This window comes from Narcine bancroftii, chromosome 4 (assembly GCF_036971445.1).
Source record: "Narcine bancroftii isolate sNarBan1 chromosome 4, sNarBan1.hap1, whole genome shotgun sequence".
NCBI classification, from domain to species: domain Eukaryota; kingdom Metazoa; phylum Chordata; class Chondrichthyes; order Torpediniformes; family Narcinidae; genus Narcine; species Narcine bancroftii.
In genome coordinates, this window is record NC_091472.1 from 291,092,258 (window position 1) to 291,112,505 (window position 20,248).

The window sequence follows — 20,248 nt, forward strand, 5'->3', positions numbered from 1 at the left end:
ACACATTAAGTACATTATACACCACTGGCCTACTGCAGGGACAACCTCTGAACCTGCAGGAGTGTAAGGGGACAGGACAACACCTGGCCAGCTGCCAATCGGTCGGCCTGAATGGATCAAGCCCCACTCGGTCGGGTGTCAATCACCCTCCGGGATATAAGCCTGCGCCGGCCTCCTAAGGCCTCACTCAGAGTTGCTGCAGCTACAGCCAGCCTGGCTCTGTGGAAGTCTTTGTGGATTAAAGCCTATTGTACAGTCTTAACCTTGTGTGTGTCTGATTCTGTCTAACAGCGCACCACATACACATCCCTTTTTGCTTGCTTAATAATTATTCAGAGATCTCCATCCCTACTTACCACTGCACCTCCTGTGTCAAGACTTGCTCCCATTGAAAGGATTTGTACAGAATAATGTACACCTCACCCAATTGATCTAGTAATGTCTTTACCATTAACCAGGAAATTGCACGTGCTCATTCCTGCAAAATAGCCAGCATACTGTGAACTCTGGCAGAGAGCAATGCTGACCTCAGACCTTTGACTCATAGCATTATAACTAGAAGATATTTTTGTGATTTCTGCCCTCTATCCTCCCTCAGCTGGTGAAACAGTAGTCAACCAGAATGAACACCAAAGAGATGAGGCATTGAAGCCCAAAGCACAGAAAGATCTCTGGATTAGTCCAACACCGAATTACATGGGTGCATGATCAGGCCTGCAGTCAAATGGTGAGGGAACCAATATGGCACAAAATCATTTGATTTTCCACACCAAACTATCTGTCAGGGATATATCTACCCACAACAGCTTTAGTACCTGTGATCAATTTGCTGTAAGACAAAATCTCATCTTGATACTGAGAGCAGATTTCTTTCAGGTTAATGGCAATAATGGTACACTAATCAGCTAGATTCAGATCTTGGTCGTTCAAAAAAAACACATAGAAATATTAGCCGAAGCCTATGAATCAACTTTATATGCTTGCATAACCCTCATTCTGCCATTACCTTCAAGCCAAGAAAATTGAAAACATAAAGAACATGCCAATCGCTACAAAAAGTTGTAGTTGGAAATGAGGTGACCACACAACGAACTGTGGTTTGTAAATATCAATTAATGGGAAGAGGAAAGTATTAAAGATGCAAAACGCTCCAGTTGCATGTAAAAGGCAGCTGCAAACATCTTCAGTCAGAAGATGGTCTATTTTGGCCTTCTTTGAAGATCCCCAGAATTGCAGAAGATCAATCTGGAATTCCATGATAACAAGGCTTTGAGTTTGAAGAATGATATTTTTATTAAAATAGATAAGGTTCCACAGGAGTCTGGCAGTTTCCATTATAGCCAAAGTCTTGGACAAGGGAACATTGCAATGTGATAAAGGAGTATGATATGATAAAATGATAACAAGAACAACTTCTTGCAGAAATGTGTTGCACCTCGAGAATTCTCCGCCCAAAGGGCTCTGGAGACTACATTATTCCTGGTTATCCAGGCCTTTTAGGAATTGGCACAGAAGAGGAGGTGCCCTCTAGGCCAGATAAGGCATGGTCTGGTCTAATCTGCCTGGCTCAGCATTGCCACAACGTCTTGGCCACACAACAGTTCAGGAACATATGGCTCACCTCCACCTTGTCAGAAGCAATCAGACATGAAAAATTAGCGTTGACATTGAAAACATCAGCCACAATCTGTCAGTATTTTGACATATATTTTCTTTAATTATTTAACTATATGAGGGTGGCACAGTTAACATAATGGTTATGTCAATGCCGTTACAGCGGCAGGGATCGAGACCATGGTTCAAATCTACACTGCTTGTACGTTCCCCCATGTCTGTGTGGGCTTCCTCCGGATGCTCTGGTTTCCTCTCTGCATTCGAAACATACCGGGGTTGTAGATTGGGTGGCACGGGTTTGTGGGGTCTGCTTTGTTCATGAATGAGTGAGTCAGACACCAGACTGAGTCGAAATCAAGGTTCTTTGTTCTTTATTGCCGGATTGTAACACTTGCAACTAACAGTGTTAGTTGGAGAAGGCGCATTCTGCCGTTATCAGCAAGTGGTGTTTTTTATATACCTTAGGATACGTACTTAGTAAATTATCATACCATTACATTGTCCAATGAATAAACTGTTGCTATCCTTCTCTGCTAGCTTCCTGCACATCAATTTGTCATCCCCACTCTTATCTTGAGAGTACAAGGTCACAACTGCATCTTGTTATGGCCCAGCACTGGGTGACTCCTTCTACATTCCCAGCTCATGATGTTTTTACCTAACAATGTCTACATTTAAAATTTACATTTAAGCAATACATTTTTTTTAAATGTTGGAATTGTCTAGTTTTTAAATCATTAACAGCAAGTTTAATAATTTTTAAAAAAGGATGTAATTAATTTCACTGCCATTCCCTATGTAAACCTTTATGAAGTCCTTTTCAGTCTGATACTTTGGTTCTTTTTTGACTTTTTTCTTGTCTATGCAGGATTAAAATTGGAACAGATAGTCAGAAGCCACAGTGTATTACTTGTGAGCTGATGAAAGATCACAGTCAGTACTATTCTGTGTATTTCAGCAAAGATGGAAAATATTACATGCTGTCTTGTTATGGTAAGTGAATCACATATATTAGTTTTTTAAAACAAAAGAGAGCTGACCAACATGAACTTAATGTCTGCTATGTGGTCTGTGCAGGGCCTGGAATTCCTGTCTTTGGGATTTATAATGCTGCCAGTGATACAGGTAATCACCAATAGATTAATTTCCATATTGCATTGCCAATATTATAACTGGGTATTGATGTGAGATCACAGATATAAATTGATCAGCATGAACAACTGAGAGGTATGATGACGCTTTGTACATTTGACCACATGCAGGATGAGCAGATAATGCTCAGTTGATCCTGATGCAAACGTCGGTCACAAGTTACAGATTGGTGCTTTTGTGCTTTTTACGCCTGGTTTACTTTGCAGAAATGTGCAGAGAGTGGTTTGGTAAAGCTAAAGGATATTTTCCTCCTTCAATCTGCATCTCAATAAGCAGCTCATGGCTCCCAGCAATAGTCATAGCCGATAGACATTCCTAGTCATACATCATGACATCATATGAGCAGAGTGCAAAATAATGACGTAGAAAGAAATGAAGGGAAGGAGAGCTCTGACCAGGAAATTATATTTGCCAGGGTATTCAGGTAGTATTATATTCAGTCTTGATCTGAATGTAAAACAATTTCTGTGGTTCCATAAAGATGTCCTGTTGTGTCTGGGTTGTACCATCGGAGGTCTTAATAAACACTAGAAAGGCTCATAAATTTAACAGCACATTTTTTTACTCACATTCAGCTACTGGTCGCATATTAATACAATGTATCTCACTGCGCATACACCACTCTCAAGTGTGATGTGGCTCTCACAGTGTTGGTGTTCATGCTCTAGCATAAAATAGTCCCAAGTTTCCTCAGTAAATAACATCCCTCCTTCTTAAAAAATTATTAAAATTTCTTAAAAATAAATCTTTACTGCTTCTTTATCTGCAATTGTAATTAAGAATTAACTATTCTATTTACACATTTGCAGTTCTATATTCTTTTCAGTGGAATTGCACTGGTGGTGGGATGTTGCTTCTGCACCTAGTAGACTTTGTAGCAACTGTTTGGTTCTGCGGTTCTCCTGCTGCTTGCTGTGCAGTCGTTGTGATGTTGTTGGTTGGGGCTTCGCCTCACGTTCCCTCAAGTTGTTGGAATTGCAGAAGCTGCCGATGCTTCTGGTGCTTTTTGCGTCAGGTCTGGTGTTGGGCAAATGTGGGTCCTGTTTCGTCTCAGCTGCCTGGCTTGTCTCAATGATGTATGACCTTGGCATCTTAGCTTCTCTAACAACCTTTGCTGGACTCCAAGTTTTTATCACTGGCTCTTGAACATGCACATGCTGTCCCGTGAAGAGTTCTGGTAATGTTTATTATAATGTTGACGACTTCCCTCTTATATGTTAGTCAACTTCCTTCTTATTTCCTCTTGGTCGTCTTGTGGACAGATTTTGCTTGGAGGGGTTGTCTTGTACTTTCTGCCATTCAGAACCTCTGCCAGGGACTTCATTTTGGCCCTCAAGGGTGTTGCAAGGGTGTAGTAGAGCAAGGTAAGGGTCTTCCTTTGCTCATCACTTAGTGAGAGTGTGTTTAATAGTCTGTACCTGCCTCTAATTGAATTCATGGCCCTTGGGGAAATATGGTGATGATGTAGTGATGGTAAACCCATATTCTGCAGCTATTTCTCTGAATTCACACGATGTCAATTGGGTCCCATTGTCACGTATCACTTCTTCGGGTATCTCCTGTTCTGTGAAGTGCATTCATACTGCAGCAGTGATAGTTGGTGCTCTCAGGTCCTTCACTTTCCTGATGAAGGGGAATTTGGAGTAGTAGCAGGACACCATGAGATACCACTCTGTGAATAGGTCTGCTCCCACAGAGTGCCATGGTCTGACAGGTATTTCAGCGGGAATCATCTCTTCTTTATGTCGTGTATTTCTGGCATGCTGGACATGTAGCCACCATTTTTTGATGTCCTTATTCATGCCAGTTCAGTAAACTGCTGACTTTGCTCTAAGTTTGCATTTCTCTGTTCCCAAGTGGCCTTAGTGTATTTTCTGGAGAATTTCTTTTTGCACTGTCTCTGGTATTATCAGCCGAGACCCTGCCAGCAGTACACCATTCTCCAGGGATATGTTGTCCCTGACAGACCAGTACTGACGTATTGTAGCTGCACTTGTTTTATCCTTTCTGGCCATCCATGTACCACCTGTTGCAAGAGCAGCTACAGCACTTCGTCCTTTGTGGTTTCTTCTTTAATTAGGGTTAGTTTGTTACTGGTCGCACTGACAAGGTGATGTACCTTGATCTCCATTTCTTTCATTTTGTATATTTCATTTGGGGAAAATCATGACAAGGCATCAGCAAGCACCATTTCCTTCTGTGGCCTAGACTTCAAGGTGAAGTCATAACATTGGAGCCTTGCTGAGGTTCTTTTTCTGGATGTGTTCCAGCAGGCGATGATCACTTTCTACCACAAATTGTCTCCCATAGAGGAATTTGTGGAATTTTTTGCATCCATATACGACTGCCAACAGCTCCATTTTGATATTGGCACATCAGGTCTCTGCTGTTGTCAGGGCTTATGAGGCAAAGGCTATGTGTTCTCCTTCCTGTTCCAGTGCTGCCCCAAGGCCTCTGATGGATGCATCTACTTGTAATGTGACAGCTTTTTTTCCTGTCATAGTAGCTCAGTTCTACTTCTCTGCAGATCACTTCCTTAAGCTTGTCGAAATCTCATTGATGCATTGGTGACCACTGAAACTCCACATCCTCCTTCAGCAACACCCTGAGGTTGGCTGTGTGGTCTGACAGGTGTGGGGTGAAGGAACTAATGTACTGGACCAGGCCAAGGAAGCTTCTTAATTCCTTTATGTCCTTTGGGTGTTGCACTTCAGCAATGGCTGTTATCTTCTCTGGGTTTGGCCTGACCCCATTAGGTGTGTGTACGCTATTCCAAAGAATTGGCACTCCTCCTTAATGATGCATTTGTCTGTATTGAGTGTGATGCCAGCCCCTCTTGTTCTCTCCATGGCTCTGTGTAGGTGAAGATTGTGTGTTTTCCTATTTCCACCAATGACCTGGATGTCATCTGCAATGCCAACAGTGCCCTTGCATCCCCTATAGGTTTCATCTATCTTTTGCTGGAAGATGTCTTGGTATTGAACATTGTGAGCAGTGTCAATTCTTCATCCAGCTTCATGTTCCAATATCCATTCTTTGCATCTAGTTTGCTAAAGATTTTGGATCCCGCTAGTTCAGACTGATGTCTTCCAGCATTGGATAGTGACCTCTTTTGATTGCTTGGTTTTAATCATTGGGATCCAGACATACCTCAGGTGGCCATTCATTTTTTCCTTTATTACAATCAAATTCACTCAGTTTGTTGGCTCAACAACTTTCACTATCATTCGTTTTCCTTCCATTTCTTCGAGCTCCTGCTCTAGCCTTTGTTTTAGCTCTATTGGCACCTTCCGTGGAGCCATGGATTATTGGATTGCATTCTGGGTCTATGGTTATGTGGTATTCGAAATTTCCAAAGCACCTGACTGTGTCATCAAAGCATTCAGGGTACATGTCCTTGTTTGTGATTGGAGGGCATTGCTCACAGCAGGATGTTGCTATTGCTCCTCTTGGACATTTTCTTCTCCCTGATCTCATTGTTTTCAGAGATAATTTGTAATTCCTGACAACTATTCAGGCCTTGGATTGCTGGTCAGTTGGCGTCAACCATGAAGAATGTGTATATGATGCTCTTTCCTTTATGTCTGTCTTTTATTTGGATTTTTCCTAGCTGTTTAATCATGGGGCCACCATACAGCTTCTAGTGTGCCTTCCTCCAGGTACCTGTTCACCATGTTCTCAGGGAACATATGACAGTACAGTCTGAGTGGGAGGACATTGTTTTGTGATCCAGTGTCCAACTTTATTTTCAAGTTGAATATTGTCTGTTTGTTTTCGATGTTTCTTTTCACTTGGATCGTGGTGTGCAATTGATACTGTTATATATTGAGGAAACCTAGGAGTGTTTTATGCTAGAGCAGGAACACTAACACTGTAAAGGCCATATCACACTTGAGAGTGGTGCATGCGCAGTGAGAGACAATGTATCAATACGTGACCCATTAGCTGAATGTGAGTAATGTGCTGTTAAACATACAAGCCTTTCTCGTGTTTATTAAAACCTCCAATAGTACAACCCGGACATACCAGATACAATATGTCTCACTGTGCATGCACCACTCTCAAGTGTGATGTGGCTCTTACAGTGTTCATTTTCATGCTCTAGCATAAAATAATTCCAGGTTTCCTCAGTATATAACATGTCCTAAATGAATCTGGCTGAGAATGGCATTCAGTATAATACTGGTTGTTAGGTGGCCATGGTTGTGAATTTGTAGGCAGAAATCTCCCTTCTGGTTGAAGTTGGAAATACTTTAAAGCAATTATTTTGTTGTCTGTTATGGGCAGAAGGATGTTCAATTTTAGTGCACTGATGTCCTCTAGTCAAAAAGGTTGAGGCAAGGCTATGTGTGGGTTAGGTGGTACGGGTTTGTAGGCCCAAGGGAAAACCACACTGAGAAGTAAGTTTTCAACTCTATGGATTGATCCAGTCATTCTGAGGTTATGGTCTCACATCATGAAATGCTGGTTCTGCATGAATGTCCAGGAATATCCATGGGTTGGTCACACATACATTTAAAGGATCCAGAAAAAATGTCCATAATCTCATTTGACCATTACCGGTAATTTTCCAATGAAATTCATACATAAATGTGTACATAATAGGATTTGATATCTTTATTTCTTATAATTATAAACTTGTTCCATTTTACTTTCTTTAATTACCTCCCAGTGACCACCACTAATCTGCCCAATTTTCAGTGTTACATGCCTTACTTTTTGTACACTATTATTTTTAATTTTTTTATAGTAATGTAAAATGGTTATAACATGAATGTTTGCTCTATGGCGCTGCTACAAAACACTGAATTTCATGATGTGTTCATGACAATAAATTCTGATTCTGAACTCAAGTTTCACAAATCTCACAGTAGCTGTTCCTTTTTAATTTTCTCTCATACAGGACAGAAACAGGGCCCTTCTTGTCTCTGCTGAAATATTTTTCTGCCTAGTCCCACTAACTTGCACCCAGCCCATAGCCATGCATACCTTTCCCATCCATGTATCTGTCCAAATTCTTCTTAAATGTTAAAATTGAGCTTGCATTCATTCACCTCTGTATGACAAAGGTCCCCATCATGTTCCCCTAAACTTTTCCCCTTTCACCCTTAACCCATGTCCTCTGCATTCTATCTAACCTACCCTCCATGGGAAAAAACCTACCTACATTTACTCTGTCCATCCCCACATAATTTTAAATACCTCTATGCTCCAAGGAATAAAGTCTTAACCTGTTTAAACTTTCCCTGTAGCTCAGTTCCTAAAGTCCAGGCAACATCCTAGTAAATCTTCTCTTTCTATCTTATTGATATCTTTCCTGTAATTAGGTAACAGAATAATCAAAATTTGGCCTCACCAATGTCTTGTACAACTTTATCATAACATCCCAACACTTACACTTAATACTTTGATTTAGGAAGGCCAATATGCCAAAAGTTCCCTTTACAAACCTATCGACCCATGACACCACTTTCAGGGAATTATGTATCTGAATACCCAGATCCCTCTATTCTATCACAGTCCTCAGTGCCCTAACATTTACTGTGTATGTCTTTTCTTCGTTTGTCCTTCCAAAATGCACTTGTCTGCATTAAATTCCATCTGCCATTTTTCAGCCCATTTTTCCAGCTGGTCCAGATCCCTCTGCAAGCTTTGAAAACCTTCTTCACTGTCCACAACGTTTCCAATCTTTGTGTCTGTGATAGTACAGATTCTATCACCAATGTATATATGTACAGATTGTAGTGAAGGATGACTGTGATTGGCTGAGAGTGTAGCCACACAGGTCTTAAAGGATTGCTCCTAGCCAGATCAGTTCATTCAGGACTGGTCAACCTACTTGTGATATGCACCAATCTTTTAGTTAATAAAAGCCTTGGTTTGGATCAACAAGTCTTTGGTTTTTTCAACGTGCTCTAAATGTCACCTGCAAACTTGTTGATCCAATTTACCACATTATCATTCAGATCATTGATGACAACAACAATGGTCCTAGCACCAATCCCTAAGGCACGCCACTAGTCACAGGACTCCAGTCTGAGAAGAAATCATCCACCACTACTTCTCCTGTCCAGCCATTTTTGAATCCAATTCACTATGAATACCTAGCATCTGAACTTTCCTGACTAACCTCCCATGTGAGACCTTGTAAAAGGCCTTACAAAAGGTCATGCAGACAGAATCCACAGCCTTTCCTTCATCAACTTTCCTGGTAACCTCCTCAAAAAACTCTAACATTGGTTAAACATGAACTACCACGCACAAAGATATGAAGATGATGATCCCTAATCCGTTTCTGGCTATCCAAATAATTGTATATCTGGTCTCTCTTAGAACACCTTCCAATAATTTACCTACTACTGATGTCAGGCTCACCGGCCTATAATTTCCAGGGTAACTTTTGGAGCGTTTTTTAAACAACGTGAACTACCTTCCAATCCTCCAGCACCTCACCCGTGCTAAGGTCATTTTAAATATTTCTGCAATTTCTATGCTAGGCTCCCTCAAAATCCAAGGGAATATCTTGTCAGTCTCTGGGGATTTATTTAACCTGTTATGAGCCCAGAGGACCCCAAAACCCAGCACCAATAGAAATTCACCAAGACAGTTACTTAAACAAAAGTTGCTTTTAATTTTCTTTAAACATAAAAACAGGATCAAACTTCAACATATTTCTATTATCCTAACTTAACCCCCTTCTAATTCTAAGCACACATGTATGTAATGTGCATATAAGTTCAGAAAAGCTCTTTAATTCACAGTCCAATCTCACTCCTCCGTTCACTGGTTGCAGGCAATACTTTTACTGTGCACAGAATTTAATATTTATGAATTTCATCAGGCTTTGGTGCTTGAAAGGTAAATGGTTACTGTTCAGGAAGGTTCATCGGTTTTCAGAGAGAGAGATTTGTTGCTCATAAGAAACAAACTGATTCCTTTCGATCATCCACATCAGTGTCTTGCCAAAGAACCTTGCCTCATCAGGGTTTTCCAGATGATAACCTTTTTTTTCAGGTCACCACAGAATTTCTTTTTGTTTCCCTTAATTCAAGTGAAACATTATGCAGCCAGCCATCTCCTCTTGTATGGACCACAAGGGCTTTGAACAGCCTGAACTAAGAACTAACAACCCATCTTCAAAATTTTTTTTCCACAAATTCGCCAGCTTGTCCTGTTCCAGCTACTGCTGCTGAACTGTAGAACTGAAAATGAATTCTCTCTCTCTCTCTCTCTCTCTCTCTCTTTCTCTCTCTCACAGAGAAAACCACATGACCTCTTAGAACAGCAAACTGTACTCAGACTGCGGCACTGGACCTAATCTTCTGAGTTTGTTCATCTGTTGCTTTCCAAAACAATAATCCATTACTCCACAGCCTGTCCAATTAACACCTACTTGTGAAGTCCTTATAGGCATTCTTCAAAGTTTTTTTCAAATGCACCTGGAGCCTGGACTGTCTGGCTTGAGCAGAGCTCTGACATTTTAAATGAGATCTGTTTTGAAGTGTTTGTATTTGTTTGTGACCTGCATTAAAAAACCTGCCACAATTTATCTCCTTTAAAACATATCTATACACAATATAAAATCTAACTAATCTGTCACAAACCTTATATGCTTTAAGACTGTAAGCACCATCTCCTCGATAATCTGTATAGGCTCCCTTACCTCATTGCTTGTTTTCCTTCTTTCTAATGACTGTGCCAGTTTCATGAATGAATACTGAAGAAAAAATACCCATTTAAGATGTCCCCCATCTTTTTGGCTCCATACATAGCCAACCATTCTGATCTTTGAGGGGTCTAATTTTGTCCCTTACTATCCCTTTGATCTTAATATTCCTGACGAATCTTCACATGGTCTGCCAAAGCAACCTCATGTCTCATTTTAGCCTTCCTCATTTCTATCTTGAGGCTTTTCCTGTATTTTTATACTCCTCAGATACCTCATATGCTTCATGTTGCCTATACCTGCTATACACCTCACTCTTCTTCAGAACCAGATCCCCAATATCCATCAAGGATCCCCATGCCTCCTAACTGTGCCTTTAATCCTGACAGAAACATATAAACTCTGTACTCTCAAACTTTCACCTTTGAAGGTCCTCCACTTCCCTTGCACATCCTTGCCTGAAAACAACTTATTCCAATCCACACATTCCAGATTCTTTCTCATTTCTTCAAATTGGCCTTTCTCCAATTTAGAATCTCAACCAAGGCCCAGACCTATCCTTCTCCAGAATTAATTTGAAACAGAAGGGATTATGATCACTGGACCCAAAATGTTCCCCTTCACATACTTCTGTCACCTGTCCTTTCTTGTTCACTAATAGGAGATCCAATATTGAACTCTCTCTAGTTGGTACCTTTATATATTTAGAAAACTTTGCTGAACACATTTGACAAACTCAAAGCCATTCAGCCATTTCCTATATCACAACCTTTAGGTTTCCTGCAACTGTCTGCTATCTCTCTATAGATTTGCTCCAACAATTCTTGTTCACTATTGGGTGGTCTATAATACAACCTCATGAGTGTGGTCATACCTTTCCTGTTCTTCAGCTCCACCCATATAGCCTCAGTAGAGGAGTCCTCTGGTCAGTCCTGCCTGAGCTATGACACTTCCCCTGATGAGCAATGACACTCCTCTCCCTTTCACCCACCAACCCCCTCCCACCGCCTGTTCTGTTGTAAGCAATGGAAACCTGGAGCATTGAGCTGCTAGTCCTGCCCCTCCTGCAACCAGGTTTCACTAATGGCCACAATGTCATAATTCCATGTGCCAATCCACACTCTAAGCTTGTCTGCCTTTCCTATAATACTCCTTGCATTGAAATAGATACACCTAAGAACATTTCCACCACATTCAACCTGTTCACTTCTAACATTACATGCAAATTTCATATAATATTTTCATTCCACTCCTCTATCTGCTCTGGCATTCTGGTTCCTATACCCTTGTGAATCTAGATTAACCTTCCAAGAGTAGCACTGGCAAACCTTCCCACAAGGATATTAATCCCCCTCCAGTTCAGGTGCAAAATGTCCCATTGGAACAGATCCCACCTTCCCTGGAAAGAAGCCCAATGATCCAGAAACCTGACGTCCTCCCTCCTGCACCATGACTTTTAGCCACCTATTTCTAACCTCATTAGCATGTGACATGGGTAGCAATCCTGAGCTCACAACTCTGGAGGTTCTGTCCTTCAACATAGCACCTAACTCCCTAAACTCTCCTTGCAGGACCTCATCACCTTTCCTATTCACATCATTGGTCCCTTCATGGACTACGACATCTGGCTGGTCACCCTCCCTCCTGAGAATGCTGTGAATTCAATCCGAGATATCTTGGACCCTAGCATCAGGGAGGTAACATACCAACCAGTACATTTGATCTCTTCCACAGAACCTCTTTTCTGTCCCCCTTATCACTACAACTCGCCTTTTGTCCTACATAAAACATACTAATGTGCCAATTATTATGAGAAAAAATGCCGTGCCAATATTGTAATCTAACAAAAAAGAGGCCATGTTAGATACAGTAATGAATAATTTACAAAATGTATTCTTGCAGATTTCTCCTTGCCCTATTCCCATGTTCTATTTAATGGTGTAAAATTACTCATTTCATTATAAAATAACAAATGTCATATGAATGCCTATGGTAAATTAAGCTGTTGTGTGCCATAATTTTAAATACCTCTTGAAAATCTTTGTATCCATCTGTTTTATTTAAGATTGACTGATAAGGTGAATGTCATTTTGTATCTTTGGGGAACTAAAGATATTTTGTTTACTTCAAGTGCTAACAACTCTTGAAGATAACAAAGATTTGGAAGAAGACCTTAAGAATATTCAAATGCCAACAAAAATTCTCAAGTCTCTAAAATTGGATGACACTAGTAAGTTAACTCATTTTAATTACTGTGCAAAAAAGACAAGTGGATTGCTAATATCTTAATGTTATAAATATGCTGTGCTAAGAAAAAAGGTAATCCCAGAGGCAGTGGTAGTGAGAATTGAATTTGTAATTAAGCCAATCTGTGAGGTAATAAGCCACAAACTACAAATTTTTAGTTAAAACTACTCAACTATAATATCCTATTAGTATTCTGTTTAAGATCACAGACAGCTGAAAATTGCCTCTATTAAATCTCTTCGTGATTTACAGTGATCTGCCTAAGTGGAGACTTTAACCAGATTTCAAGCAACATATAAAATAAAACTGAATAAATATTTAAAGGTGCAAATGTACAGGGTGCTAGTGGAAAAGATCAGAGAAGTGGAATTAATTTGCCAAAGAAACAATACAAGTTGGATCACCCAACACTTTCTAATACTAGAATTCTATAACAAGATAGAGCTTGGCAAACTATTTTCTCTGATAGGAGAATCTAGAGCAATGTAACATAATCTTTGCATTAGAGTTAATCCATGAGGCAGATGTGAAAATTCAAGTTTGAGACAAAGGATTCTGTTAAGTAATGATGTCATAGAATATAGACGAAAACTAAGAAATAAAGTTGAAGTGTTAATCAGCCACAATGTCAGTGAAATTTTAACCCTCATTTGTTCTCTGAAAAAATATCAGAAAGTGTAATCTAATATTTTTACATTTGTACTTAATCATTTTGAGATGTGCCATTTTGCTTAAATGTTGCAAAATTTTGTTGTTATAATTAGTCAGAGGCTATGTAGACCAACAATTATTTTCCTAAACATCACTTTCCATAGGTTTACAAATTAATGTTATCAAATATAGAATATGATGATTTTCTTTAGCTTTGAATCTGTTTTGAATTTACAGTTTCATAAAATTGTAAGTATGTAAGGTAGATAAATTGACAAATATATTTAGGAATCTCAGATGTTCACCATCACAGGGGTTTATATTCTGAAAACAAACATAATGAATATTTCACATAACTAGCTAAGCAAAATCTGAACTGAGTGAACACTTGAGGCTGATCCCTGTACCATAATCTTCATGAAGATCTGCACTTTCATGAGACACTGATATACATTGAGTCTACAGTGAGAAACAGGAATGGCCACAGATTGATGGTTTAGTGTAAACAAGCATGTGAGGCCTCATCAATATCTGCAAAAAATTAGAACAGCAGCTGCCTGTTTAGCTGCATATTTCATTGGTAGATATGGTCTGATTCATATTATAGACATATTAGGACAGAACATGCAGATAAAATAGTGTAAATTTAATAAATAAAACATAATTAATGTACAAATCATCAAGCAATTTGTGTGTGGAAGATTGATCTTGTGAATTGTTGATGCTTTATGTGACTTTAATGAAAGGCTCCCCTAAACCTTTACAAAAGTTTCAAGACTTTGCACTTGGAATCAATTCCCAGTTCAACTTATTTCAGAAGTTAAGTCTGGCATTTAACAGTGTGAGTGATCATTTGTTAAAGATGTTTAAGTTTCTGCAAGTCTCTTTAACCTTTATTTGTACAGATTGCTGTTACAAGCCCAAAGGACCCCAAATCTCAGCAGCAATAAAAATTCACCAAGACATTTGCTTTTAATTTTGTTTAAACATAAAAACAGGATCAAACTTTAACTTATTACTATTAACTTAACCCCCTTCTAATTCTAAGCACACATATATTTAATGTGTACATGTTCAGGAAAGTTATCTGTTTCACAATCCAATCATTCACTTCTCACTTCTCCAAGTTCACCGGTATTAGGCAATTCTTATACTGTGCTCAGAATTTAACATTTATGAATCTTCACCAGGCTCTGGTGCTTGAAGGTAAATAGTTACCGCACAGGAAGATCCTTGTTGGTTTCAGAGAGATATTTGTTGCTCATTGGACACAAATGATTTTCTCCAATCAGTCACTTAATTGTGTTGCCGAAGAAACTTGCCTCATCGTGGGTTTTCCAAATGATAACCTCTTTTTCCAGATCACCACAGACTTCCTCTTGTTTCCCTTATTTCAAGAGCCATTTCCTCTTGTAAGGACTACAAGGGTTTTGAACAGGCTGAACTCATAACTCACAACCCATCTTCAAAATGGGGTTTTCAACAAGTCTGTCAGCTTATCATGTTGCAGCCTCAAAAGTTACTGTAGAATTGTCTTCTCTCTCACTCTCTCTCTCTCTCCCCCCCCCCCCCCCCCGCCCCACCAGAGAAATCACCTGTTTGTTCTTTCCTCTCTCTCTGCTTATAAAAACCAGAAACCCTCCCAAGGCTCCAAACCCAATCCTTGAAAGATCTTTATCAGCACTTGAGCCTGGACTTTTCCATTTGCACCTGATTTTGAAATTCTTTCAAAACAATGGTCTTTGCAAAGATCACAGGTGGCTGAATTCTAGCTTCATTTTAATAAAATGTGTTTTGTGAAGTGACCTACACTGAACACCTACAATCTATGTCTTTTAAAAACATACATATATATAATATAAAATATAACCCAAAACATTGGAAACAAAGTACAATTAAAAGTAGGCAATGACATATTTTGCCAGAACCGCCATTTGGTTATTAGCTGTTGCATTTTGAAAGTCAAACTAGTCTGAGCTGGGGAAAAAAAAGGGGCATCGACTAGGTCAAACCAATTTAGTAATTCAGGAGGCAATAGAGAACATAATTGGAAATACTTTCTTTAGGCTATTTATTTAATTGAGCTTGTTAATCTGTTTAAAAGTTACTGAAAATTTGTAGAAACACATTGATATGGTGCTATCTTATTCTATTAAGCAGACAATATTAAAATGTGACATTTATTAAGCATTTTTTCCTGTAGTAGCTATATATTACCTGTCTGCTTTAAATTATATCACAGAAAATCTGCTATTCTATCAATACTTTCTATCTTGTTTTCAAATATCAATCCAGCCATTGAAATGGACTTGCTGCTTATCTACTTTACAGCCCTCCAGTCCATTAGATAATTTTGAGGTGAGAACATGTCATATTTTTTTCTTTTTTAGATGCTTTATCTATTTTTAATCACCTTTAGTGATAATGAGATGATGTTTAAAGATTTACAATAGTGTGATAGGATTATGTAGTTGTAGCAGAAAAAGTTTAGGCCTCAGATCTAAATGAGCATTAATGTAAGCCCTTCATTCATTGTATTTCTGCTGCCTAATATTCTTTCAACAATAGAGCAACACACTTGGCATAATGGTTAGCACAACATCTACAATGCCAGTGATCTAGGTTCAAATCCACTGCTGTCGGTAAGGAGTTTGTACATTCTTCCCATGACTGTGTGGGGTTCCTCCAAGTGCTCAGATATATAAAGAGTAAAAGAGAGACAAGACTGCACATCGAACCACTAGAAAATGATGCTGGAGAAGTGGTAATGGGAAATAAGGAAATGGCAGATGAACTGAATAGGTATTTTGTGTCCATCTTCACTGTGGATGTTGCCAGTTATGTGCCAGAAATTCGAGATGGGGTGGGAGGGGGGGAGGGTGAGGCTATTACTAAGGAGAAGCTGAAGGGACTGAAGCTAGGTCACATGGAGCAGAAGGACTACACCCCAGGGTTCTGAAAGATTCCAAAAAGATTGTGAACACATTGGTGATGAACTTTTGGGAATCACTAGAGTTGGGAATTCTTCTAGAGGATTGGAAAATTGCAAATGTCACTCCAATTTTTTTGTTTGCTTTATTTCTTTAAATGTTCAATTAACATGAAGTTACAAAACAAACAAAATCCATGAAACATAACAGATATATACAATAAAATACCAAAACCAAACTACATGTTGATATACAAAGAAGGAAGAATCAAGACTATCACAATTGTCAAATGCTGCACTATTATTTATAAAAGCAAAATTATGCACCGTGGTGATCTTAATTTTTTTTAAAAGTAGGAAAGAGATCAAAGAGAAAGACCCCTCCCCCCAAAAGAAAAGGAACAAAAAAGATAATTCTACCATATGATGCAACAAAATCATCTGTTTTCCAAAAGCACACAGATAAAACATTACACGATTCATCCGGAGCTTACTTCATCCCTTAAGGGATAAATGTCTTGACATAGACATCACTATGGAAACTGGAGATAGTGATATTGGAGATGGGGGGATCATCAAAGGTTATCCCCAAAATATCTTAATTATGGGTTCCATATTCTTAAAAATATGTTGTGATGATTACTGAGGTTGTAAATTATCTTTTCCAAGGGAACACAACTGTCCATTTCTGGCTTCCAGTGGCTCAAGCTCAGTTGCGAATCAGATTTCCAAGTAATGGCTATGCATTTCCTGGCCATTGCTAAAGCAAGTTTAACAAATTTCAATTGATATTTCAACAGCTTCATTTTAGGTTTTATATCTGATAATTTTCCCAATAAAAACAATTCTGGCACCATTACTCTTTGGTCCTAAGGAAGCCCCCCCCCCACCCCCATACTACAACATACTAATACAATTTGGAATAAACTCTAGGGTCAAAATGGTGTTAGGTGAGACGTCTCACCCAAAATACCCCTAGCTCAAAATAAATTAATTTTCTTAACAATTGATAATAAAATTCTAGAAACTTGGTCCCAGAGTGGGATCAAATATCTTGAAGATTATTTTAAGCAGGGACAATTTATGACATTTGAACAAATCAGGAATAAATTTGGAGTGTTAAATACATTCTTTTTCTGCAGTCCCTCCAATTTTTAAGGGAAAAGACAGGAAACGATATGCCTGTTCAATGGTTAGCAAGATTATAGATTTCATTAAGATGAGGTTTTGGAGTACTTGAAAGAAAAGAAAATAGGCCAAAGTATGCATGATTTCCTTCAAGGGAGATCCTCCCTGGTAGACCTGTGGAGTTTTTAGAAGAGTAACGAGTAGGACAGACAAAGGAGAGTCAGTGAATATCGACCTGGATTTTTCAAAAGGCCTTTGACAAGGATGCCATGGATTTATGGGAAAGGTATTAGCATAGGTAAAAGATTGGCTGACTGGCGGAAAGTGGAATAGGAATGAAGGGGTCCTATTCAGGCTGGCTGCTGGTGAAAAATGGTATTCCTCAGGGGTTGGTATTGGGTCTGGTATTTTTCCCACTGTATGATGAAATTGATGGCTTTCTAGCTGAGTTTGCAAATGATATGAAGATAGGTGAGGGGCTGGTTGTGTTTGGGGAAGGAGGGAGTATGCAGAGTGACTTAGACAGATCAGGAGAATGGGAAAATAAATGGCAGGTGGAAGACAGTGTAAGGAAGTAGATGGTCATGCACTTTGGTAGAAGAAATGAAGATGTCAATTTTGTTCTAAATGGGGAGCAAATTCAAAAAGTGGACGTCCTCCTGCAAGATTCCCTAAAGTTTAACCTGCAGTTTGAGTCAGTAGTAATGAAGGCAAATGCAATGTTAACATTCATTTCAAGAGGACTAGAATATAAAGGCAAAGATATAATGCTGAGGCTTTACAAGGCATCAGTCAGACCACATTAGCAGTCTTGTGAGTAATATTCGGCCCCATGTTCAAAGAAGGATGACCTAGTGTTTCAGTTGGTCTGGAGGAAGTTTACAACAATGTCCCAGGGATGAGAAAGTTATCATAGGAGGAGAGATTGATGGCTCTTACTTGCTGGACTTTAAATAGATGAAGGGAGAGCTCATTGAAATACTCTGAATATAGGAAAGATTGGATCGAGTGGATGTGGAGAAGATGCTTCCAGTAGTGGAAGAATCTCAGACCAGAGCGCACAGCCTCAGATTAAGTGAATGTGATGGGGAGAAACTCTTCAGTCAGAGGGTTGTGAATCTGTGGAATTTCCACATACAATTCCAATGCTTTCTATTAATTTGTCAGTGACACCACAGTTGTTGGCAGAATCACAAACGACACGAGGAAGCGTATAGGAGGGAATAGATCAGCTCATTGAGCAGTGTCACACCAACAACCTTGCACTCAACATTAGCAGAACTAAGGAGATGGTTGTGGACTTCAGGAGGAAGTCAGGAGTACACAATCCAGTCCTCAGTGGGGGCTCAGTAGTGGTGAAGGTAAAGAACTTCAAATTCCTGGGTGTCAACATCTCCGAGAATCTGACCTGGAGCTCTATGTTGATGCAATCACGAAGGGCCACTAGTGGCTATACTTTGTGAGATGATTGAGAAAATTCAACATGTCACTGAATAAACTAGAAAACTTCTGCAACGGAAGTGTGGAGACCATTCTGGCTGATTGCCTCACTGGCTGGTACAGAAGTGCTGATGCTCAAGGCAAGAAAAACTCCAGAGAGTTGTTAACTAGGCCTGTGACATTACAGGCACCAGACCACTCCATCGAGAGTATCTACAAGAGGTGGTGTCTTAGGAAAGCAGACTCTATCCTCAAGGACCCCCATCACCCAGGCCATGCCCTTTTCACTCTGCTACCATCAGGAAGGAAGTACAGGAGCCTGAAGACGAGCACTCAGAGGCATAAGAACAGCTTCTTCGCTGCCATCAGATTCCTGAATGATTAATGAACCAGGCACTGCCTGACTTTGACTTTTCGTGCTCTTTTTAAATTTATTTTTGTAAGGTGGTTTATATGAATGTGTTGCAAACAAATTTCGTGACTTGTTCACGACAATAAATTCTGAATCTCCAAGTCTAAAGGTTTTTCTTTATTCTCTCTGTATTGCACAGTCAGTTTGTTCACATTCATTATCTCTTCACAGTCCTTAATTTGTTTACGTGCTTACACTGGGTATAGTTTTGTTTTATAAAGAATCTCAGGTTTGTAAGTGATGTCATGTATGCATTCTGATAATAAATCTGAAATCTTAAATCTTATTGCTCAGCTTTCTGATGCTTTAAGACAGTGAGATGAGAGTTTTCCATAGTAATGATGATTTATTTTGGAAGGTCTTATTTAGAGTATTTTCAATGCAAAAGCTGCCTATTCATTGATAAATCTTTGTCTTTTTTCACCTTATTCCAGTTTCCTCTTTCTATCTAAGTATGGTCAGGATACATCCATTGGCACTGTGGAATATTATGTCACCCACCAAGTTTCCTTGAGTTGTCTATAACCATATAACAATTACAGCATAGAAACAGGCCAACTTGGCCCTTCTAGTCCATGCCGAACACTTTATCTCAGCCAATCCCACTGACCTACACTCAACCCGCAACCCTCCATTCCTTTCCCTTCCATATACATATCCAACTTCTCCTTAAATATTAATAACGAGCTTGCCTCTACCACTTCACCACAACAAATGATTATTTAAACAAAAGTTGTTTTTAATCATCTTTAAATGTGAAAATAGAATCAAACTTTAACTTACCACGATTAATGTAACTAACCTAACTTAACCCCCTTCTAATTCTAAGTGCATATGTGATGTAATGTGTGTGTAAATTTAAGGAAGGTTCTTTGGTTCACAGTTCAATCTCACTTCTCATTCTTCCAAGTTCACTGGTTGCAGGCAATTCTTATACTGTGCACAGAACTTAACATGCATAAAGTTCACCAGGCTTTGGTGCTCGAAAGGTAAATGTTCACCGCTCAGG

General features: G+C 39.3%; 1 protein-coding gene across 5 annotated transcripts in view; it reads left to right on the plus strand.

Moving 5' to 3' along the window:
• fap (fibroblast activation protein, alpha) overlaps window positions 1–20,248 on the plus strand; it is a 119,150-nt gene that overhangs the window by 73,455 nt on the left and 25,447 nt on the right. For all 5 annotated transcript variants that reach the window (XM_069935360.1, XM_069935365.1, XM_069935361.1 and 2 more), the window contains 3 exons: window positions 2,483–2,607; window positions 2,692–2,739; window positions 12,564–12,662. In XM_069935360.1, the coding sequence (XP_069791461.1) occupies window positions 2,483–2,607; window positions 2,692–2,739; window positions 12,564–12,662 (272 nt within the window). The remainder of the gene's footprint in view (window positions 1–2,482; window positions 2,608–2,691; window positions 2,740–12,563; window positions 12,663–20,248) is intronic.